Source organism: Phaenicophaeus curvirostris, chromosome Z, assembly GCF_032191515.1.
Source record: "Phaenicophaeus curvirostris isolate KB17595 chromosome Z, BPBGC_Pcur_1.0, whole genome shotgun sequence".
NCBI classification, from domain to species: Eukaryota; Metazoa; Chordata; class Aves; order Cuculiformes; family Cuculidae; genus Phaenicophaeus; species Phaenicophaeus curvirostris.
The window spans coordinates 70820751-70839584 of record NC_091431.1 but is presented as its reverse complement, the minus strand read 5'-3'; the positions used below and the strand labels follow the sequence as shown (position 1 = coordinate 70839584).

The 18834-nt window shown below is 37.2% G+C and overlaps 1 protein-coding gene across 2 annotated transcripts in view; it reads right to left on the bottom strand.

Annotated features, from left to right (window-relative positions):
• Positions 1-977: 977 nt before the first annotated feature.
• The window catches only part of PIK3C3 (phosphatidylinositol 3-kinase catalytic subunit type 3), a 74053-nt gene continuing 56196 nt past the window's right edge, over positions 978-18834 (bottom strand). For both annotated transcript variants that reach the window (XM_069879998.1, XM_069879999.1), the window contains 3 exons: positions 18636-18726; positions 4106-4231; positions 978-1762 (listed from right to left, as the gene is read on the bottom strand). In XM_069879998.1, coding sequence (XP_069736099.1) covers positions 1748-1762; positions 4106-4231; positions 18636-18726 — 232 coding nt within the window. In that variant the 3' untranslated portion in view covers positions 978-1747. The remainder of the gene's footprint in view (positions 1763-4105; positions 4232-18635; positions 18727-18834) is intronic.

Here is an 18834-nt window from a genome sequence, read left to right as displayed (position 1 = left end):
AGAGAAATTTTTCTTCTAAAGAAGAGTTTTCTTCAAAGGAACTTGCGGAGAAGTCCTAATATTCGTACAGTGGAAAGGGCTAGGGATAAAAAGCCAAGAACTCAGCCAAACTGAAGCATGGCTACATCATAAAAACAAACATGTGGGCATACAGGATGTTCCTTCAAAACAAATTAAAAAAGATAATTTATTTTTAGAGTTTTCTTTGTATGTCAGAAAATTCCATGCTCTCAAAAATATCCTTGGAAGTATGACTGAGTACTGTATGCTGAATGAATTCACATGAAATGCAGGCAGTGGAGAAGCGTGTATTTCTGTCAGATTAAGCAAGACCAAAAAAAAACCCACATGAAACTGACGATCGCAGCTTCTCCAATGAACAATTAACTGAAGATGAGAGGTACCACTGTGGCTCCTCTGTAGCACTGTGTTTTACCAGCTAACACAAGCACAGCATAACTAGGGCAAAACAGTTCCTCGAAGTCACTCATACAAAGGAAAAGAAAGACCGAATGGATATTGTGTTTAACTATCAAGCTTGGGTAATGTGTTGAAATAACTAATCCACAGCCCTAGTGGATTCTCCCCCATCAAAGCTTTTCCAGTGTTTGGTAGCAAAAGCAGCACAATGCAAGCCGACTCACAAATATGCATCAGATTCAGATTCAAACTAGTCCATTATAATTGGGAGGGATTTCTTCCTGATTTACATTGTTATTAAAAAATACAGGACTAAAAGGGTACCCCTTTGAAGAGATGCACACATTTATGAAGAGCTAATTACACTGTTGATCATTCAAAGCAGATTCATTATGAACTCAACATGAGGCACAAAAGACATTTTATGAGTGGCCTTATTCTTCCATCAAGCAAACTGAGGAGTGAAATTCCTTGCAAAAAGCTCAGAGTTATAAACATAATCCTCTAGTATGCCAGGTCTCAGCAGGTAAGATTAAAAAGACAAAACAAAACACCTCAAGACTGCAACAACAAAGAGTTTATTAGCATCAAGAATATATAATCACTGTACAGAAAACATTCAGAGTTAAAAGTGTAAAATACTGAACCGCTCACTGTGCATTCTGGTTGCTGAGCTTATTAGTGATAATTTAATTGGCTGCCTACAGCTGGGTAACTTATCAGTACTTAAAAACATTTTTGTAAGCAGGCAAGAAATGATTGTCCTTTCTGAATGATAACATTGACCAAGGTGGGAAATAAAAGGATCATATGAGTTACATTTAGAAGGTACTCAAGGAACAAAGTTGTTGGGAAGAGAAGAGATTGCCTTAGTTTTGTGGTTTTTCTACAGTGAGGAACTGTAACCTCAGTACTGTAACCTCGTATATACTCTTGTTCAGTACAGCAATGATTTCTTTTTTTAAATAAGAAAATATATTAACGGGTACAAGAATTTACTATCAAATCCAGCCTCTTCCAGTTATCTTTGGCTTGAGAAGTGGCTTACTTCAACATTTGAGGCCTAAGTGTTTTTACTGGAAAGAAATGTCATAGCATCTGATCCCCAAGGATGGTATAAACAACCATTTTCCTTTAAAAAATGCTTGGTTTGAAACCTTCAGTGAACAGAGACTCAAAAAGCTTCTCTACCTCCTGAGCTCTCAATTCTGCATGCTACCAGACCTGCAGCTTTTGCCTTCCAAAACTGTTTGGTGAAGTCCACAAGGGCTTGAGAAAGTCTCTCTCTTGAGCATTTGCTTGTTTCCACGGCAGGCAGGCAAAAGGCTTATTTTCTCCAATACTATAAGAAATCAGAAAACACATAATACGGCCTTTATTCAGCTTGGTTTGCTCTCAAAGAACAAAAGTTATGTGTGCTTAAAAACATGGTGAAGAGACAAAAGGCAGGTGCTATTTACAACCCTTAATGGGAACAAAGAACATGGAAACCAACTCTATCTGACTCTTGACAAATGGTTTCATCCAATATGCACAATCCTGCTGGTAGATTTTCCCTATTTAATTTTGTTGTTCAACAGAAGGAAAACAGAAGTCCTGTCCTGAGGGAAAGAAACTACAGCTGCATTCTGAGATGCAGCAGTACTGGGACCACGGGTTGGAGATATTCCAGAGCCACTTAAGATTTACAGCCTAATTTGAACAGACAGCAGCCAACCACTACTACAACCCCCAAATTCTACAGCCACATTTTAGAGGGGAGACCTCTCATCCTCCATGCTTTCACTTTTTAAATCACTGCTTAATATGAGGCAAGACTTGACCTGTAAATTTACAAGATAAAAAAATGTGAAATTAGCCACTGCAACTGGAGACTATTTCCTTCCTCTGCAGAAAGAAATAATGCTGCTAAAATGAAAGCAACTGTCCAGGAAGAAATGGCTATCCTGCCTTCATTAGTATCAACTAAAATTAGTCTGCACTTTTTCTCCTCTGAATACAACCGTACACCACCACCAGTAACTTATTCTAAATGTGAAATTTATTTACATTTGAGACAATAGCTTTTTGACAACCGTTAAGGAGGAGACAAGTGCTACGTAAAAAGGTCAGATAACAGAGATACTTTGAAGACTAAACTAAAGGCTTCATAACACGGCTTTGAACTGAACTCACTTTGCAATACTGTTAAAAAAAGAATACAAACCTCATGCCAAATATCTAGGTTTGTTTAACCAAGACCTATACAGAGTAACATATATAATATGCTGATACACAACAAGTTACTATAATAACCAATCTTAGTAAAAGCTCTTAACTGCTGCAGTAGACAGCACAGGCTCCTTGTAGGACAATTTTTGAGGCGGTAAGCAAATAAAAATCTATCAATAAACAAAAATCACGTTGAAGGGAATTTCAAATGAAATATTGTGTGGCATTAAGCCAAAACCTGCTGTATAGGCACGTGTTATAATATCTGTAGAGTTTTAGGGTCTTTTTAGACAACTTGTATTACTATTAACAGCAAGGCCACTGGCAATTCAATGCAGCCATTATATCTGAAAAAAAACTGAAAGCTTCAACTGGCCATTGTGTAAGATGACCCCTTTATAGCAAATTCAATGACACATTAATAGTTCATTTGTCTAACGATTTACAGACTTTGTAAAGACTCCAGCAGCAAATTCTTAAGACCAACTCAGACAAAAAGGAAAGATAATGATTTTAACTAATGAAGTACTAAATATCACTAAAAGGTGTCCTACCTCACTTCCAATATAAAGAGAATAGACATTAATTACATTTAATTTTGATGGATTTTTTAGTAAGTTTCTAAAAAGACCTTAGATTCTTAAGACTTGTCAACTGCTTATTCATTTGTCATTAGTCTCTTTGTATCCTCCTCACACTTATAAGGATCAAGTATTCTTGCAGGGGGAAGCCTGGAAGTGTAATAAGCTACAGAATCTGAATGGGGTCAATAATCTGAACTCCAAAACTGGCAGAAGAATCCTACATCACATGGAGCCAAAAGATGCCTTAATCACTGATAAAGCAATGCGGTATTGTGTTCATTTTACAAATCTGATACCCAAAGTAGAATGGAGAGCTAAAAACAAACAGGTAGCAAACTGCAGCAAATGCATGAGGAGAGCTCAGGGCCTCAGGAAAAAAGTCTCCACACTGGAACTCAGCATTAGGTAAAAAGCCTGAAACGAGACAACTGGGCCAGGCCTGCATCAGTGCAATAAACACTTGTGGTCTTGATTTTTATACACAATCGTTGCCTGCTGCTGTATGCATGAGCCTGTTGCTTACAACATGATTCCTGGGAGCCAGAAGCCATGGGTTCAAATTCTTGAGTACTTTTAACTATTCTGAACAAATATGTCCTATGATTTTAAAAACAGTTGTAAGTGCTGAAGAAACTTCCAACTTGCAGTTTTTACCCTTGGTAATATAACCAGTTATATCTCACTTAGCACGTTTGCTAAGGTGCTTTAAAGAATTATTTAGAACAACTAAGAGCTTGCTCTCCAGACCTGGTAGCAAGAACACATTTTTAACTTGCTGGAAAAGGGAACTAAAACATTATAAACAGTGAAGTTCAGTCCTGAACTTATCATTCGCAACCTCTCACCTTACTCAGCCTTCACAGAGGCCACCAAATGAGAAGATATCTCACCTGTGCAAACTTGTGTATCTGTTCCACCACAGCCGCAAAGAGTGCATGGACGCTTTCATCTATTAGACTCTGCATATAATGGACAGCTTCTTCATCAGACAGGTCCAAACGAAACTTGTCCTGCACCTGGGACGGCAGGTGGAGATGACAAAAATGAATTTAACTGAGCAGTCAGACACACACCACTCTATTCACACTATACAGTAGCAGACTCAATAATTTCAGCTGCAGAGCTTCAGTACAGAATCTTATTTCTACGTTACACCAGATTACTGGGAATTTACAATTTTATGCAAAATGGCTGCGGCTGCCTCACAAAAATGAGTATTAAACATAAGCTAGAAACACCCCATACACTCCATTCCCTGAACTAGTAATGTCACAACTTGAAGCCAGGAAGTTAAAAAAAGTGTCTGGACATAAGCAGAACCAAAATGCTATGAGAAAAAGATAAAACGTTTAGCGCTCATTAAACAAGAATGAAACACCACTTTAGAAAAAACATATAACTTTGTGTACTAAATAGAAAGTTGAAAGAGCCTGGATAATCCAAAACACTTCTGGAAGTATGCATCACTTCCTTATTCTAAACTTACTTTCAGATACAATTGTCTTTCAGAAACCATATGGCAATTAAGTAAAGAATACATAATCACAGTACGCACACTGCTTGGGCAACAAACAGGACAAGTTGGAAGCTACTGTGCTGTTAGAAAGCCATGACCTGATTGCTGATACTGAAACCTGGAGAATCCCATGGCTATCAGTGGTTACAGGCTGTTCAGAAGGGACAGAGCAGGAAGGAGGGGTGGAGGCATTGCCCTTCATATCAGGAAATGGATAGAGTGTGAAGAGCTGTCCCTGAAAAACAGCCACAAACAGACTGAAAACTTATGGGTGAGAATAAGAGACCTAGGCAACGAAAGGAACCTTGTGGTTGGTGTACACTACAGGCCACCTGATCAATGGAAGCTTACTGATGACGCCTTTTTCCTCCAGCTACAGGCTTCACATTTGCAAGCTCTTGGCCTGCTGGGGTGCTTCAATCACCCTGGCATCTGCTGGAAAAGCAGCATGGCAAGCTGTAGGCAATCCAGGTGACTCCTACTGCATTGATGATGATTTCTTAACTCAGGTAATAGACATCCCTATTCAAGAGCATACAATACTGGACCTGATGGTCACCAATGCAAGTGAGCTCATTATGGACACGCACAGAATCACATAGAATCACTAGGTTGGAAAAGTCCTCCAGGATCAAGTCCAACCATTTCTATCAACCACTAAACCACGCCCCTGAGCAAATGGCAAGATCTGAGACAGCCTGCAGCAATCACGCACTGGTGGAGTTCAAGGAGCTAAGAGATACGAGACAGGTAAAGATTATAATCAGAGCACTAAATTTTAGGAAAATAATCTCTAAGCTCTTCAAGAAATGATCTTCAGGGACAAGGGACGAGAACAGACCTAGCAAATACTTAAGAATGTTTTCCATAGAGCTCAACAGTGCATTCTACCAACTGTATCCTAGGATGCATCAAAAGAAGCATGGCCAGTATATGAGGGAGGTGATTCTCCCCCTCTACTCTGCCCTCATGAGACCCCATTGGGAGTACTGTGTCCAGTTCTGGAATCTCCAGCATAAGAAGGATATGGAACTGCTGGAAGACCTCCAGAGGAGGGGCGCAAAGATGATCAGAGGGCAGGAGCTCCTCTGCTATGAGGATAGGCAGAGAGAGTTGGGGTTGTTCAGCCTGGAGAAGAGAAGGCACCAGCGAAACCTTACAGCACCCTTCCAGTACCCGAAGGGGGCCTACTAGAAAGCTGTTGAGGGACTTCTTATAATGGTGGGACGAGGGTGGATAGCTCTAAATTGGAAGAGGAAAGATTTTTATTAGACATTAGGAAGAAATTCTTCAGGATGAGGGTGGTGAGGCACTGGCACAGGTTACCCAGGGAAGTCATGGCTGTCTCTTTGCTGAAAGTATTCAAGGCCAGGCTGGATGGGGCTTTGAGCCGCCTGGTCTAGTGGGAGGTCTCCCTGCCCATGGCAGGGGGGTTGGAACTGGATGACCTTTAAGGTCCCTTCCAATCCAAACCATTCTATGATTCTATGATAGTTAAAGCCAAGGAAATCTACCCTGTCAAAACTGACCTTTTTATTGCAGGTGAGAATTTAATTAACTTTCATTACATCCACAATCCATAAAGTGTTGGCTGGAGACACTGGTACTCCTTACACGGTTTTTTCTTTTGACAGCAACATATTTCAACTACTACCAGTAACGTGTTTTGCTTAGTATTTGCAATTTAAAAGCTGAATGCACCATAATTAAGAATGCAGTAACAACATCTATACTTTCCACTTTCAGCCTTGGCAAAGCCCTGACCCATGAATATTTACAAAGATGCAGAAGATGCCTTTCAGTGAGTTCCAACTATCTCCATGGCAATTGTTCAGGACTGCTCCAGATGGCAACATCTCAAAAACACTGCTACCACAGATATTCTTTTGGCGATACTAAAAAAAAATCTGCATAGAGAGCTGGAAAGAGCTTTAGGTGGAATTAAAACAAAACAAAAAAAAAAACCCAAACATTTTGCTTTACAGGAGTTAAGTAAGTTTTGCAGGCGTGCTTTACTCCTCACATTTATGAAAGGCAGATGCATATATAAGCATTTTGGATTAATTCAAGCACTCTTGATGCATGGATCTGAGGAATTGCTACAGATATCAATACACCCCTTTCAAAGCTTTTTGAAGCGCTGGCTATGCAGCAAGGTCTGCACAAAGGAATGGGAAGCATCCATGCTCTTTCTGAAAAACAAAAAATATCACATTTTTGGGATAACAATGCTGACTTTGGGTGCTCAGTTTGGAGAATCATTTGTACTCCTAGCAAGTCCATGATTTCTCAGAATTAAGGTGTCGAAGATCCCACCATTCTGTAAATCCTATCCCCAAAGTTTAGATTGGATAACAGGAAATATTACTTCACCAAAAGGGCTGTCAGGCATTGGAACAGGCTGCTCAGGAAAGTGGTGGAGTCATCATCTCTGGAGGTATTTGAAATACATGTACATGTGGTGCTTAGGGACGTGATTTAGTGGTTGACTTGGCAGTGTAAGGTTAATAGTTGGACTTGATGATCTTAAAGGTCTTTTCCAGCTTAAACAATTCTATGATTCTGAAAGTTGAAAACTTCTAGTTACCTTGCAAAGTAGTGCCGATCACAATAAGAAAATTACCCAACAAATTCATATTACTCACAGAAAATTAACTGCAGCCACCTAATCACATACTTTATTCTCACAGACATAAATTTCAAACGATGCAAGCTCTTGTGGAGACCATCATATCCATCTACTTCAGTCTTCTGCATAATGAGCTAGATAAAATTGTATCAAACAATTATGTATCAAGTTTATAACTTCTGTTCTGCCTGTGAAAATCTCTTACAGAGTCCTCCTACTAAGACAGAATGCTTCACATTCTGGCTATATTGTTTCAATGATTAAGTGCCCTATTTAACTATTGTGACTTATTTCCTATCTGAATTTGTCCAATTTCCACCTCAAATGGTGGAGCTTGTTAAAGCTTTTTACATTAAAGACTGTCCATCAAAAACTCTTGTGTAGGCAAATGTAAAATGTTTTAAGTTGTTTCTTAACCTTCTCCTGGATACAACTGGGGAGACTGACTACAAGACAGAATCAAGTCTTGCCAGAGCATTTTCCATGCATTTACTTTTTTTAAGCATATACAAAAATGTAAGCCAGATTATTTTAACAATGTTCTTAACAAGGCTCTACTACTGAGATGATGCTACCTTCTCTCCCCATTTTGTATTCTTTCTGTGCACCAAGGATACCATATATATAAACACTCTTTTTGTGAAAGCAAAATACTCTGAGATTTCAGCTCAGTGTTACCCTGCATTCTTTCAAAAGACAATGCATTCCAGAACAACGCCCTTTAGTGCTACTATAATAATCATGTTAGCCTGCCAGTTATGTGAAGGTGACACTGCTTCAATCAAAATACTTTTGTAATTCTTTTGTTGGTATGTTTGAAGTAAGTATAAATAGATTTTTTTCTTTCCTCAATTTCCCCTCAAAAAGAAATTTGATCAACACAAAATAACAGATTAAGCTGAAAAGGTTCTAACTCTCAAGGCAGCAAGTACCAGGGAGAGATTTAGAAGATATGACAAGACTAACAGAGAACTTTTGTCTTCATAAGAAACATGATGAGAAGAAAGTTTCTCCTGCATATGTCTGAGAAATTTGATAGCCAACGAAGCACACAGTAGAATCCAACTGAATTTAGTAGACTATCCACAAGCTTGAAATTATGCACAAGCATAAATACCTCCCAAAATCAGAGAGCAGACTTCTATCAGATCTGTTAGCAGAAAAGGTGATATAATGAGAATTCAGCAAAATTGCTAGCTGTAGTTTCGAAAGAAAAAAAAAATCCCTGTAACAATCATTTTACACACTTCAGCAACCTTCTAGTTTGTTCACAGAAAAACTTCTCAAAAAGTCTTGCAGTTACTGATAATAAGAAATAGTTTCATTCTATGAAATTGACTTTTTAAACCCGCTTCCCATCTTCTCCAGGAAGACTGGCATACTGATTTATGTGTAAAGAAATTTATCCAGTTAAATCTTAAAATCAGTTTGCAATTAGCAGCAGCATCAAATGCTGTTGAGTCCTAGCTCTCTGCATGAAAATTTTTCAGCACTGCAATTAATAATGACTGCAGCAACATAGCTGAGAAGAAACACAGTAAGATGACAAATTACCCCTTGAGCAGCAACAAGATTAATACATACTGACTTATGGTTCTTGTAACAAACCCAACAGTAATTCTTATTTGAAACCTCCAAGTTCCAAGGTAAATCATGTATTTTGAAAGCCAATGGCTTTTCACAGAGGGGGTGCAATTAGGAAGGGATTTCTGATAAAAAAGCCTGTATTTACAGGGGTCACATTCTGATGAATGCACTCATTCTATGCACTTAAGAACAACTGCCACCATGAAGGAACATTGGCTAAGCTTTTGCTTTGTTGCCAGAAAGGGAAGTTTTAAATTCCACGTTGTATACACATGTTGATTTTAAATATCGGGTCTGAACAGAACTAAAAGATGGAAATGGTGGATAAGGCACTAGAGCTTTCATGAAGAAACTGACACTAAGGTTTCAAGTTGTCCACTTCCTATCCCCAAGCACAGTAGTAGTAATGAAGCATAAAAGAACAGTTACATGAATCTGCGAGAGTAGAAATTTTATTATAGCTAAATCTGAAGTGTTCTGGAAGAAAGCTGGTGTCAGTTAACATGATAGAATATTGTGCCACCTGTCCCACTGTCTCACCACACTCATTGTGAAGAAGTTCTTCCTAGTGTCTAATCTAAATCTTCCCATCTACAATATACTGACATTCCCCCTCATCCTATCACTACACGCCCTTGTAAACAGGTCCTCCTCAGCTTTCTTGTACCCCCTTTCAGGTACTGGGGGCTCACTATAAGGTCTCCCTGGAGCCTTCTCTTCTCCAGGCTGAACAACCCAAACTCTCTTAGCCTGTTATTTAAATAATAAATGTTGTTATAAGAAAATTAGAACATCATAAGAGAGAAGACTAAAGTAAAAATTAAACCATTTCATGGAAAACGCTGGTATTTCCTGCCAAAAAACCCCACAAACTCCACCAAAACCCCCTGTTTAAAGACACAAATTTGCAAAACCTGTAAACTTCATGTACATGTACAATTGATTTGACAACTCACTAGAAAAAAAGAAAGTTGTAAAGTTAACTGAGAGGGAAAAAACATAACAGCTACCAGAACAATGGGCTGGTAAACACGCACTTGTTCTTTGCTTACGTGAACTAAGACAACTGAAACAAACTATTGTTCTGAAAATGGTATCAAACAGGTTGCATGAAGCTGATTTCACAGAACACTTCCAGTCAGGCCCACAGAGATGTGCACGGTGTGAAAATCAGTATGGCAACAAAGAGAAGATTAAATACTTGAGAAAATCTTAATTATCAAACTGCAGTTAAAGGTCTGAAACAATGACAGGTCTGGGTCTCCATGCAGCTGAATGAACCTCCAAGTTTACTCTTCTCTTTTTTGGTAATTTGTATTCTTGGAAGTGTGACACGTTATAGGATCAAGAGATTACACACAAGCCCAGGAAATAACACTAGCAAAGATGAATGCAGTTCATTGCAAAGTTCCAAGATTTTCAAATTTTCTTTTTGCTCTCTAAGCATTGCCCTTTCCCTCTCACCAAAGAGCACATCTCTATGGATTTTTATTTTTTTACCGCCTCCTGTACAGCACAGGCCATTGTTATGCCTCTCTTAAACTCAGGAATTTTTCTTTTTTACTAGCAAGCATCTTCACACTGCTAAAATACTACCTAAAAATCGATGAGGTACTTAAGGTTCAAGATTAAAATAAACTTTTTAGAAATTCTTAGGAAGTGTTTATAAACACTTCAAGGCACTATGTGAATTCGTACTTCATGAGTATTTGTAGCTGTTTTTCACAGTTACTGAAGAAGCTAGTAATACATTTTGAGCAAACATATCACAGGTATGTGTAAGAACTTTCTCAATGCCGTTTAGTTTTTAAACTAATTGCAAGTCAGTCACTCTGAAGACTGGTGGCTGCTCTAGTATTTTTTCTTCCAGCAACATTAAACAGCACTGCTGATGTTTTCTATGACTATTATATACATAATTCATTCCAATACGGGATTGCTTCTTGTAACATCAGCTACTTGAAAAGAAACTTCAGTGTCCTTCACTGGGTTGGATGCATTTGATGTGAGCAACGTGGCAACTATTAAAACCTCAGGAAAAGATCAATTCATAGCCAAAAAAGAACACAATATTCAGTGGTGTTTTCATGATTACTTTTACTGTTTTGCCTTATAACTGTTTCCAACAGTCAGCATTGAACATTCCTGTAGCAGAAACTGGCATTGAATGTTTTGACTGAATCCTTACACTATTTCATTTTTTCAGGAAAAGACTTTGCTTTCCCTGTTGCTTGCAGTCCAAACAACTCACTGTATAAACTATTGAGATTCACTGTATAAACAATTTCATTTGAAAGATTATTTCAACAGCAGCTTTTGTATCCAAACTTCTGATTTGAAAAAAAACCAAAACTACCCAGTGGTTTCTAAACAAGCCCATTTAGGCTTCTGTAATTTTTTAATTCTAATTAGAGGCCAGTAAAGACATTAGTTAGCATCTCTGAAATGATCATTCATGAGAATAGGGTTTCAGATGCTGCAATATGCAAAGATTATATTGTTCCAGCTCAGAATTTCATGACATTAGTCAAAACCTTATAATTTTATAGGAAACGTAATATAAAACAACAGGAACACAGAACTCTTCTTATACTTGGTTTATGTTGTCACGTTTATTCCAGCTACTTTATTTTTTCATTTTGAAACAAACTAACATAGATGTAAAAATCAACAGCCTAGAAACAGAAAGGCTGGGTGCGCAGCTGTAGTGTCATCACCCATACAGACAGAAAAGATGAATGTCTGCCAAGGCAAAACTAGCTCCGTGTCAATATGACATTTTTACAAAGAATAAATCTCCCCAGAACAGTAAGCAAATATAAATACGGATAGAAACAGACTCTGAGCAAGCAAAACTTAAGTTCATTTCACCTATACAAGTAAATTTCCTCAGACATGTTTCTTAGCTCCACCTTTTAACCAATACTTGTATTTTCAGTCAGATAAAAAAGGACAGATACCCACAGCCTAAAAAGGCACATCAGGCAGTAAACCAGAAGTCCTTTTCTTTCATTAACTTGTGAACTTTAGTCTCAATTATCCACTGACTGTCTTCTGGTGAGGACAGAGGAAAAAAGAACACAGGCATCTTTACTATAATCCAGGTAAGAAACTGGCAAAACTTGCCAGTTCAGAAACTCTTTGTGTACCTTGAGTCACATTCATCACTGCTTCAGCTTTTATACCTGTAGAACGACAACCATTTCACTTTGATACATTTAATGTAAAAGAACAAAACACACCTGCCCTCCCTTACTGCTAGTTTCCAAACCATTACACTACTCATTTTCTTATCAAGGAATATGAGACCCAGCTAATGTTCACACAGACTTGGAAACACAGGAGTTCTCTCAGCATTATGCTCCGCAGGAAGAAAATTCTCCACTGTCCTGAATGGTTTGATTTTAGCCGTTTTCTGTGTAAGCCCAAAAGCGCTGTTACATCTGAAAGGGCTACTTTCACAAACAGCAGCTAACTATGGCTCACTGGAAGCCAGGTATTTGTGCCACCTATGTTCATAATAACCCGGCCTGTAAATGAAACAGTTGCAGCATCTCTGCAACACCTTCTTTAATCAATGGCCATCTGAAACACAGCTCAGTCAATTAGGACACTGTCTTTTAGTGCCTGCTGAGTTCTTTGTGTGCCAATGAATCACTGGTCCCTAATGTCTTCTAATTTAAAGGTCAAATTTGCTGTGAAGGACAGACAGAATCCATCTGGCTTTCCAGTATAAAAATCAAAAGCTCTTTTTGTTAGGAGGTAACAATGCGGAATACATTAGCTACATTTGAAGAGTGACGGCGTATGTCTTCCTTACGCAAAACTATCTGTATGATTGTCTCCAGATTTCAGTCACTACTACTTAAATTTATAGCTAATTTATAAAAAGTCCAACAATTAGCAATTAGAGCTGCAGCTGTATTGAAATAAAGAAAAGGGGGGGAGGAAGGTCTGCATGGGGAAATCTTTATTTTGTTATCAGTTATGCACTGACAAGTCAGCATATGAGCATAAAGAGATTTCAGCCCTTTCCTGAAAGCTAAGAAGTGGAAAAGAATAAGCATAGAGTGGAAAATTTAAAGGCAATTACCTCAGAGGCCACAGAAATGGAGAGGCAAACCGGGGAGAATCTTCTGCTACTTTTCAATTTAATTTAATTTAGTGACATTTTTGAGCCAAAGTGGGTTATCAGAACAGCCTAAATCTGAGGGTGACAGTAGGAGATGGTGTCATGAACCATGAGGTGAAGCACACTAGACTGACAGTTTCCTTTATAAATAGTATGAGAAGGACAAAAGGAGATAGAAGGATCAAATTCAATCTCTGCAGCTACTTTTCCTTGGTAAAAAAAATGACAAAAGTTTTACTGTTAAATAAAATACCAGGAGTTAGAAGAGGGTTCCTATGGTTTTGAGAATGGGAACAATTTTGTGTAGTTAGTATTAACTGGTTTTGGGGTTTTTCTATGGAGACAAACAGTGATCAAAACTTTTTCTGCAACTGAAAGGAACTACCTGATCTGCCTTGTGATACTGTTTATGCACAATGAAAGTAGACAGCTAGGTTATAAGTGTTTTTCCATACACACCCAAAGAATAATTGTGAACCTTGAAAAATACTTTTTATTTCTTTCACAGGCCAATGCTGACTAATTCTTTTTCAGTCCAACTTTAAGTGTGAGAATTGCATCATTAAGGTCAGCACTTACTGAATACAAATGTTACACAAAACAAGTAAGAAGGTACTTGTCAAATTTTGATACACTCTAAATCTGCATCTTCAACTGAAATTACCATCCATTTCTGTTACTTTTTGTACTAAAAGGAGGAAAATACTGACATTCCCATCTTTGTCCCATGAGTAAAATCAGTCTGTGTAGAGCTTGTTCTCTTTTGAAAAAGAAGAATGTAAAAGTATGTTCACAGATGACAGGGACAGAGCGTTCAGCTCTGCTTACACCACCCTGTGCCATAAACTATGTCAAACAGGTGTAATCTATACTTATTTTACAGAAAGTTGTACATAACATAAGGTGCTGTTCCAATTTTGCCTTGACTTAATCCATACTTCTCCCAAGAAATTTCACAACTATTGGACAGAAATGACACTCAGACAATATGCTTTCAGTTAGATTTGAAGCTGGATTACACATGCTGCCAGTTCACTCCTTAGGATGTCATGTTGTTACTGGAAGGTAGATGATATTTTGGCAAAACCAATCTCCACCTACAAAGATTCTGCTTTCCCTTTTGTTCCTCAGGTTAGTAACAATATTCCTTACAAGTGCTTTCTGCACTCAGATTTTTCTAATAAGACTCATTTAGAATAGCAGTCTGAAATTCCTTAAAATAAAATATCTTAATTCCAACCATCCAATGCCTCACTGAAGAGGATGAGTTCCCCATAATACTTTCTTCTATGATCATACTTTGCTTCCTGATTTGTCTGAACATAAGGAAGTCCACAGACTGCTGACTTCCAAACATCTTTCAGTCTAACTAGTGAGAGGAAGTGACAAAAAAAGAGCACAAGAAATCAAGTCATACAAAATGACAAACTGTTCTTTATTTAAATTTATTTTTATTTTACTCTGCATATGCCTTATGATACCTATGGCTACGTTTTGTTTTTATGCAGAATACATACCAGATTACAAAAATCAAATGTCATTCTGAATCTTAAAACTCAGTAGATTCCTTTCCGAAGTTTAGAAAGGCGAAACCCCGAAAGTATTTCCAAATGTAGCTTTACTTACTAGCAAGTTTTCACATCTTACGATATTTTTCACCAGCAGGAAGATACTTGCTCCAACATAAATCATCTCCCTGCCCATTTTAAGTCACTGTGTGAAGCTACAGATTAGGCTGGAACATGAGCTGCCACCTAACACCACAATGAGGAGTCAAAACTGTGCCCATTCAAGAAAAAAATCTTTCTTTTGAAGTAATCTTTAGAATAATTCATGCCTACTCGGTACCAGCAGTACAACTGCACCTACTGAAAAATTCCAGTATCAAGGATCTAGGAATGGTTGGACTCGATGATCCAGTGGGTCTCTTCCAACCTGGTTATTCTATGATTCTATGATCTCTATGCCAAACAAATTGCTTGCCAAAATAATTTAAGCACAACACTCACTCCCTTCAATACCTACTCCTTTCTTTAAAAACATGATTTCCTTTTCCAGTTTCCTACTGTACAAATTTTCTCGTAGTTTAATCTTAAGTTGGCATTCTTATTTACCATCAAATCTGAATAAATCTGAATAATTTACCATCAAATCTGAATAATCTGTCTAGTTACCTCAGTGACTTGAATTCAGTGGCCTGAGATCAGAGCCTCACTAGCTCATCAGCCCCTAATACAAAAATAAGGGCTCTAAAAACAGAGTGAGTGTTATCACAGCAATGATAGGGAAAATGCTGGCTATGAAGTTCAATCCACACTATTAAGCAGGGTATCTTCTTAAATGAAGAAATGTTTGTAAATCTCCACCTTTGACTTCCATGAAAGCGATATCACAGTTGAAATGGCTACTGATCGGATTCATACATCAAAGGTAACCAAATTTTACAGGTCAGTCCAAAATGGATCTTGAGCTAATTTGAGTCTGTTGAAATATCTATGGATTTTTTGTTTAAAGCTTTAAGGAGTAGGAAAAAAAAATCAATTGAGATGCTGAAATAATTTATTCAATTTTAACACAACAAGGTACAGTATTATCTTGTTAAATGACCAGACAAACTTGCGACTAAGCCCATGAGATGCAAAACACCTTGTTCCTTTTTGTATCAGTACTAAAAAAGCTCTTAACTGATTTGAGACAGGCTAACAGGCACTTAATATCCAAAGTTTTCTAACACATCATTTAAAAACTATAACAACCTTTTCACCATGCTGCAATGGGTTAATATGATTCTGATCCTTGTCTATTCAGAGTCAACCTGCCAACCGTTTTTTCAAAGCTAAAAAAAAACTTACAAATTGAGTATTGAAGAAAATAACTGCTGTCACAGGAATTATGAACGTAGTTGTATCCATCTAGTAGACCAAGATGTCAACAATTGCTTTGTGGAAGTGTCCTCTATTCACCTACTCTTTAGAGATACCACTAGGAGATGCCACAAATTCCAGGAGTATTTTCAAAGGACAATTTTTGAATCAAAGGATCAAATGTGAACATTTAATAGGAGTTAAAAAAAGCTGAGATGTCAGAAAAAACTGAAGGTTTACATAAAATATCAATATATGGTGAAGGGCTGAGAAGCCTTTGAATTACAAAGAAAAAAATTTATCAACAAGCTTTCTGGTAATACATTACTGTCTGTGTTTTGTTTTTTTTTTTTTTAAAGAAACAAACTGTAAATGAACTTAAGAGAATTTGGGAAAGTAAAATCTTTCCCTCTCAAAACATCTGAAGATTGAAAGTGATTTACATTTCTTATCAGAAATACCTGCCCTACTTGTTCAGTTCTAGTTCTTTTCACATTTTAAAGCCTCTGTGAAAGGACAGACTTGAACCTACCGTGAGGATGAAAGTCACAGTTCATCAAGCTGCTGCACTGTCAGAGCTCAGTATCCCAATAACTAATTGCTGTATTTGATCTAATAACTATATAACAAATAGACTTATGTTCTTTTCATGCAAAGAAGGCACTGTTATTTCTACTTTGCAAGGGAATTAAAAAGTAACCACACTGATCGAATTCACAGGTAAAAATTCAAATTCATAGGTTAAAAAAAAAAATCATGCTTCCCATAATCTTGATTTTTAACTACTGTACATCAATGAACTGTAACCTACTTAGCAGCTGCAGAAAAGACTTTCTGGTTTTCAATTCTGTATCCCAATTTGTTATTTCAAGAGAATCATATGGAAAATTTATACTGAATAAGAAGTTTTAGAACAATCGAAATACTCACATTAAAACAATCCTTTACAAACATTAAGAGAATCTGACATCCTATTATCATTCATTACAGAATGCAATATAGTATTGGAGCGCACTTCTAAGGAGTTTACCAACATAAAATACCACACCAAAATACTAACGAGGATATTGTATTAATTGCCAGTGAACACTGGGAGTGTCAGAGCTCAGAAGAAAGCATTCAAGGCAAGAATGAACACTATCAAGCAACAGTGAACTCTGGACAGAGAATATCAAGATTAAAAAACACAGCAAGTCTTAAACTTATTGCTGAAAACATGACAGAACCAGCACTTCTGGAATACAACAAAACCATCTGTTTGATCTCCCAATGATTATTTCAGTCAACAACAAACTTCTCCAAATTAGCTCCTGCACTACCTGTGGATACATACCTCAATTTCTCCATGGATTTATTGTACACCTATTAGTATAGTTTGCAGTCTAAAGGGTTTTCCCCTCCTTATTGTATCATTGAAGTAAAAAAAAAGTACTTCTCCACATTCTTCCAATACGTAGCCAGAACTAAACATGTCATCTTTATGAAGAAGAAATTCATAAGCATGTGTTTTAAGTATACTGTTAGGAAGGTTTCTTCCTTTGAAAGAACGTCTCTATAAAACTCTCATTACTTTCATCATCTACAACTTTGTACGAGTTGAATCGTCACATCTACTTCAAGTCTCCATGTTCCATATAGTATTGAGTAAACCATTCAATCTTTGCAGAGTGTTTAGGGACAAACGTGAGGTTTTAAATACTGATGCAGACAAATAATTAGCTGTCAGTTTCTCAAGAAAACAACCTGGTGGAGGAAGGGTTGTCATCTTTACCAGAAAATTCAGCACTCCTGGCTAGCCCAACATTCCTGGAAATTAACTCTCTGCATCAATCTGAAACCAAGAAAGTCCGAATAGAAATGCTCGAACCCTCACATGAAAAAGGAAAAGATTTGGTTGGAGTCACATTTGAGTTTTCTTTCAGGGTACTGTACTAGAATATGAAATATTAATTTTCAGATTTTGAACCTTTGTTTTTATATCTTACTGAAAACACTGAAGAACAGCATATTTTAGAGAAAATCCACCACTCTAATATAAATAACACTGAATTGATTTCCATTTGATACACAGGCTCCACAAAGTCTTTGTGGAATTAAAACAGACAGCCCTTCACTATAAATCTGTTATAGAAAAGCCACTGTTTGCCTAAAAATGTAAGTGTAACGAAACCTAGATGAATATTTATCCAATATTTTTAATGTCAATTGTTGTCGAGACATTAAATAAAGAATTTTCCTTTGCATCAGCCTGAATTGAAGTCAGAAATATACAAGTCTACTGGCTGTAAATTTTGCTAGACTGGTTTTATAAAGCCATACACAACAGAACTCTAGACTTGATGGAAGAATCTTTTATTATGGAGTCAGTATTGATTCCTTCACTTACTGAAGTTTTACAAAGTGTGACTGCTGTTCTTAGCAAAATGCTAAAATATCACTTGGAACAGACTGCTAGATCAGACTGTGCACTACTATACCAATGATAAATACCAATTCTGTATTTACAGGCAGATGTCCTATGCGATCTCAAAAGTATATTCTCCTATCTTTAACTTCAGAGACTCTAGAAATCACTCAAAATGCAAGCAAGTATTTTCAGTTTGCTAGTTAGAAATGAGTCATCAGAAGTGACTGAAAATTTAATGACATGACAACTTTGGTCACTGAAAGACAAGGAAAGCTTTCCAGTTACCTTTTTTACAGTCTTATCAGGTTCAAGGGCAATATCTGGAATGTTGGCATCCACCATGAGGGAAAACAAATTTAAGATCAAGTTGGAATACCTGAGTGGAAGAACAGATTAGGTAAAACAATTTAACTGTACAAAAGACATTTTGTAAACAACTTTATCTAAGAATACACTGTCACTTTGTGCAAACTGGAAATGCTTC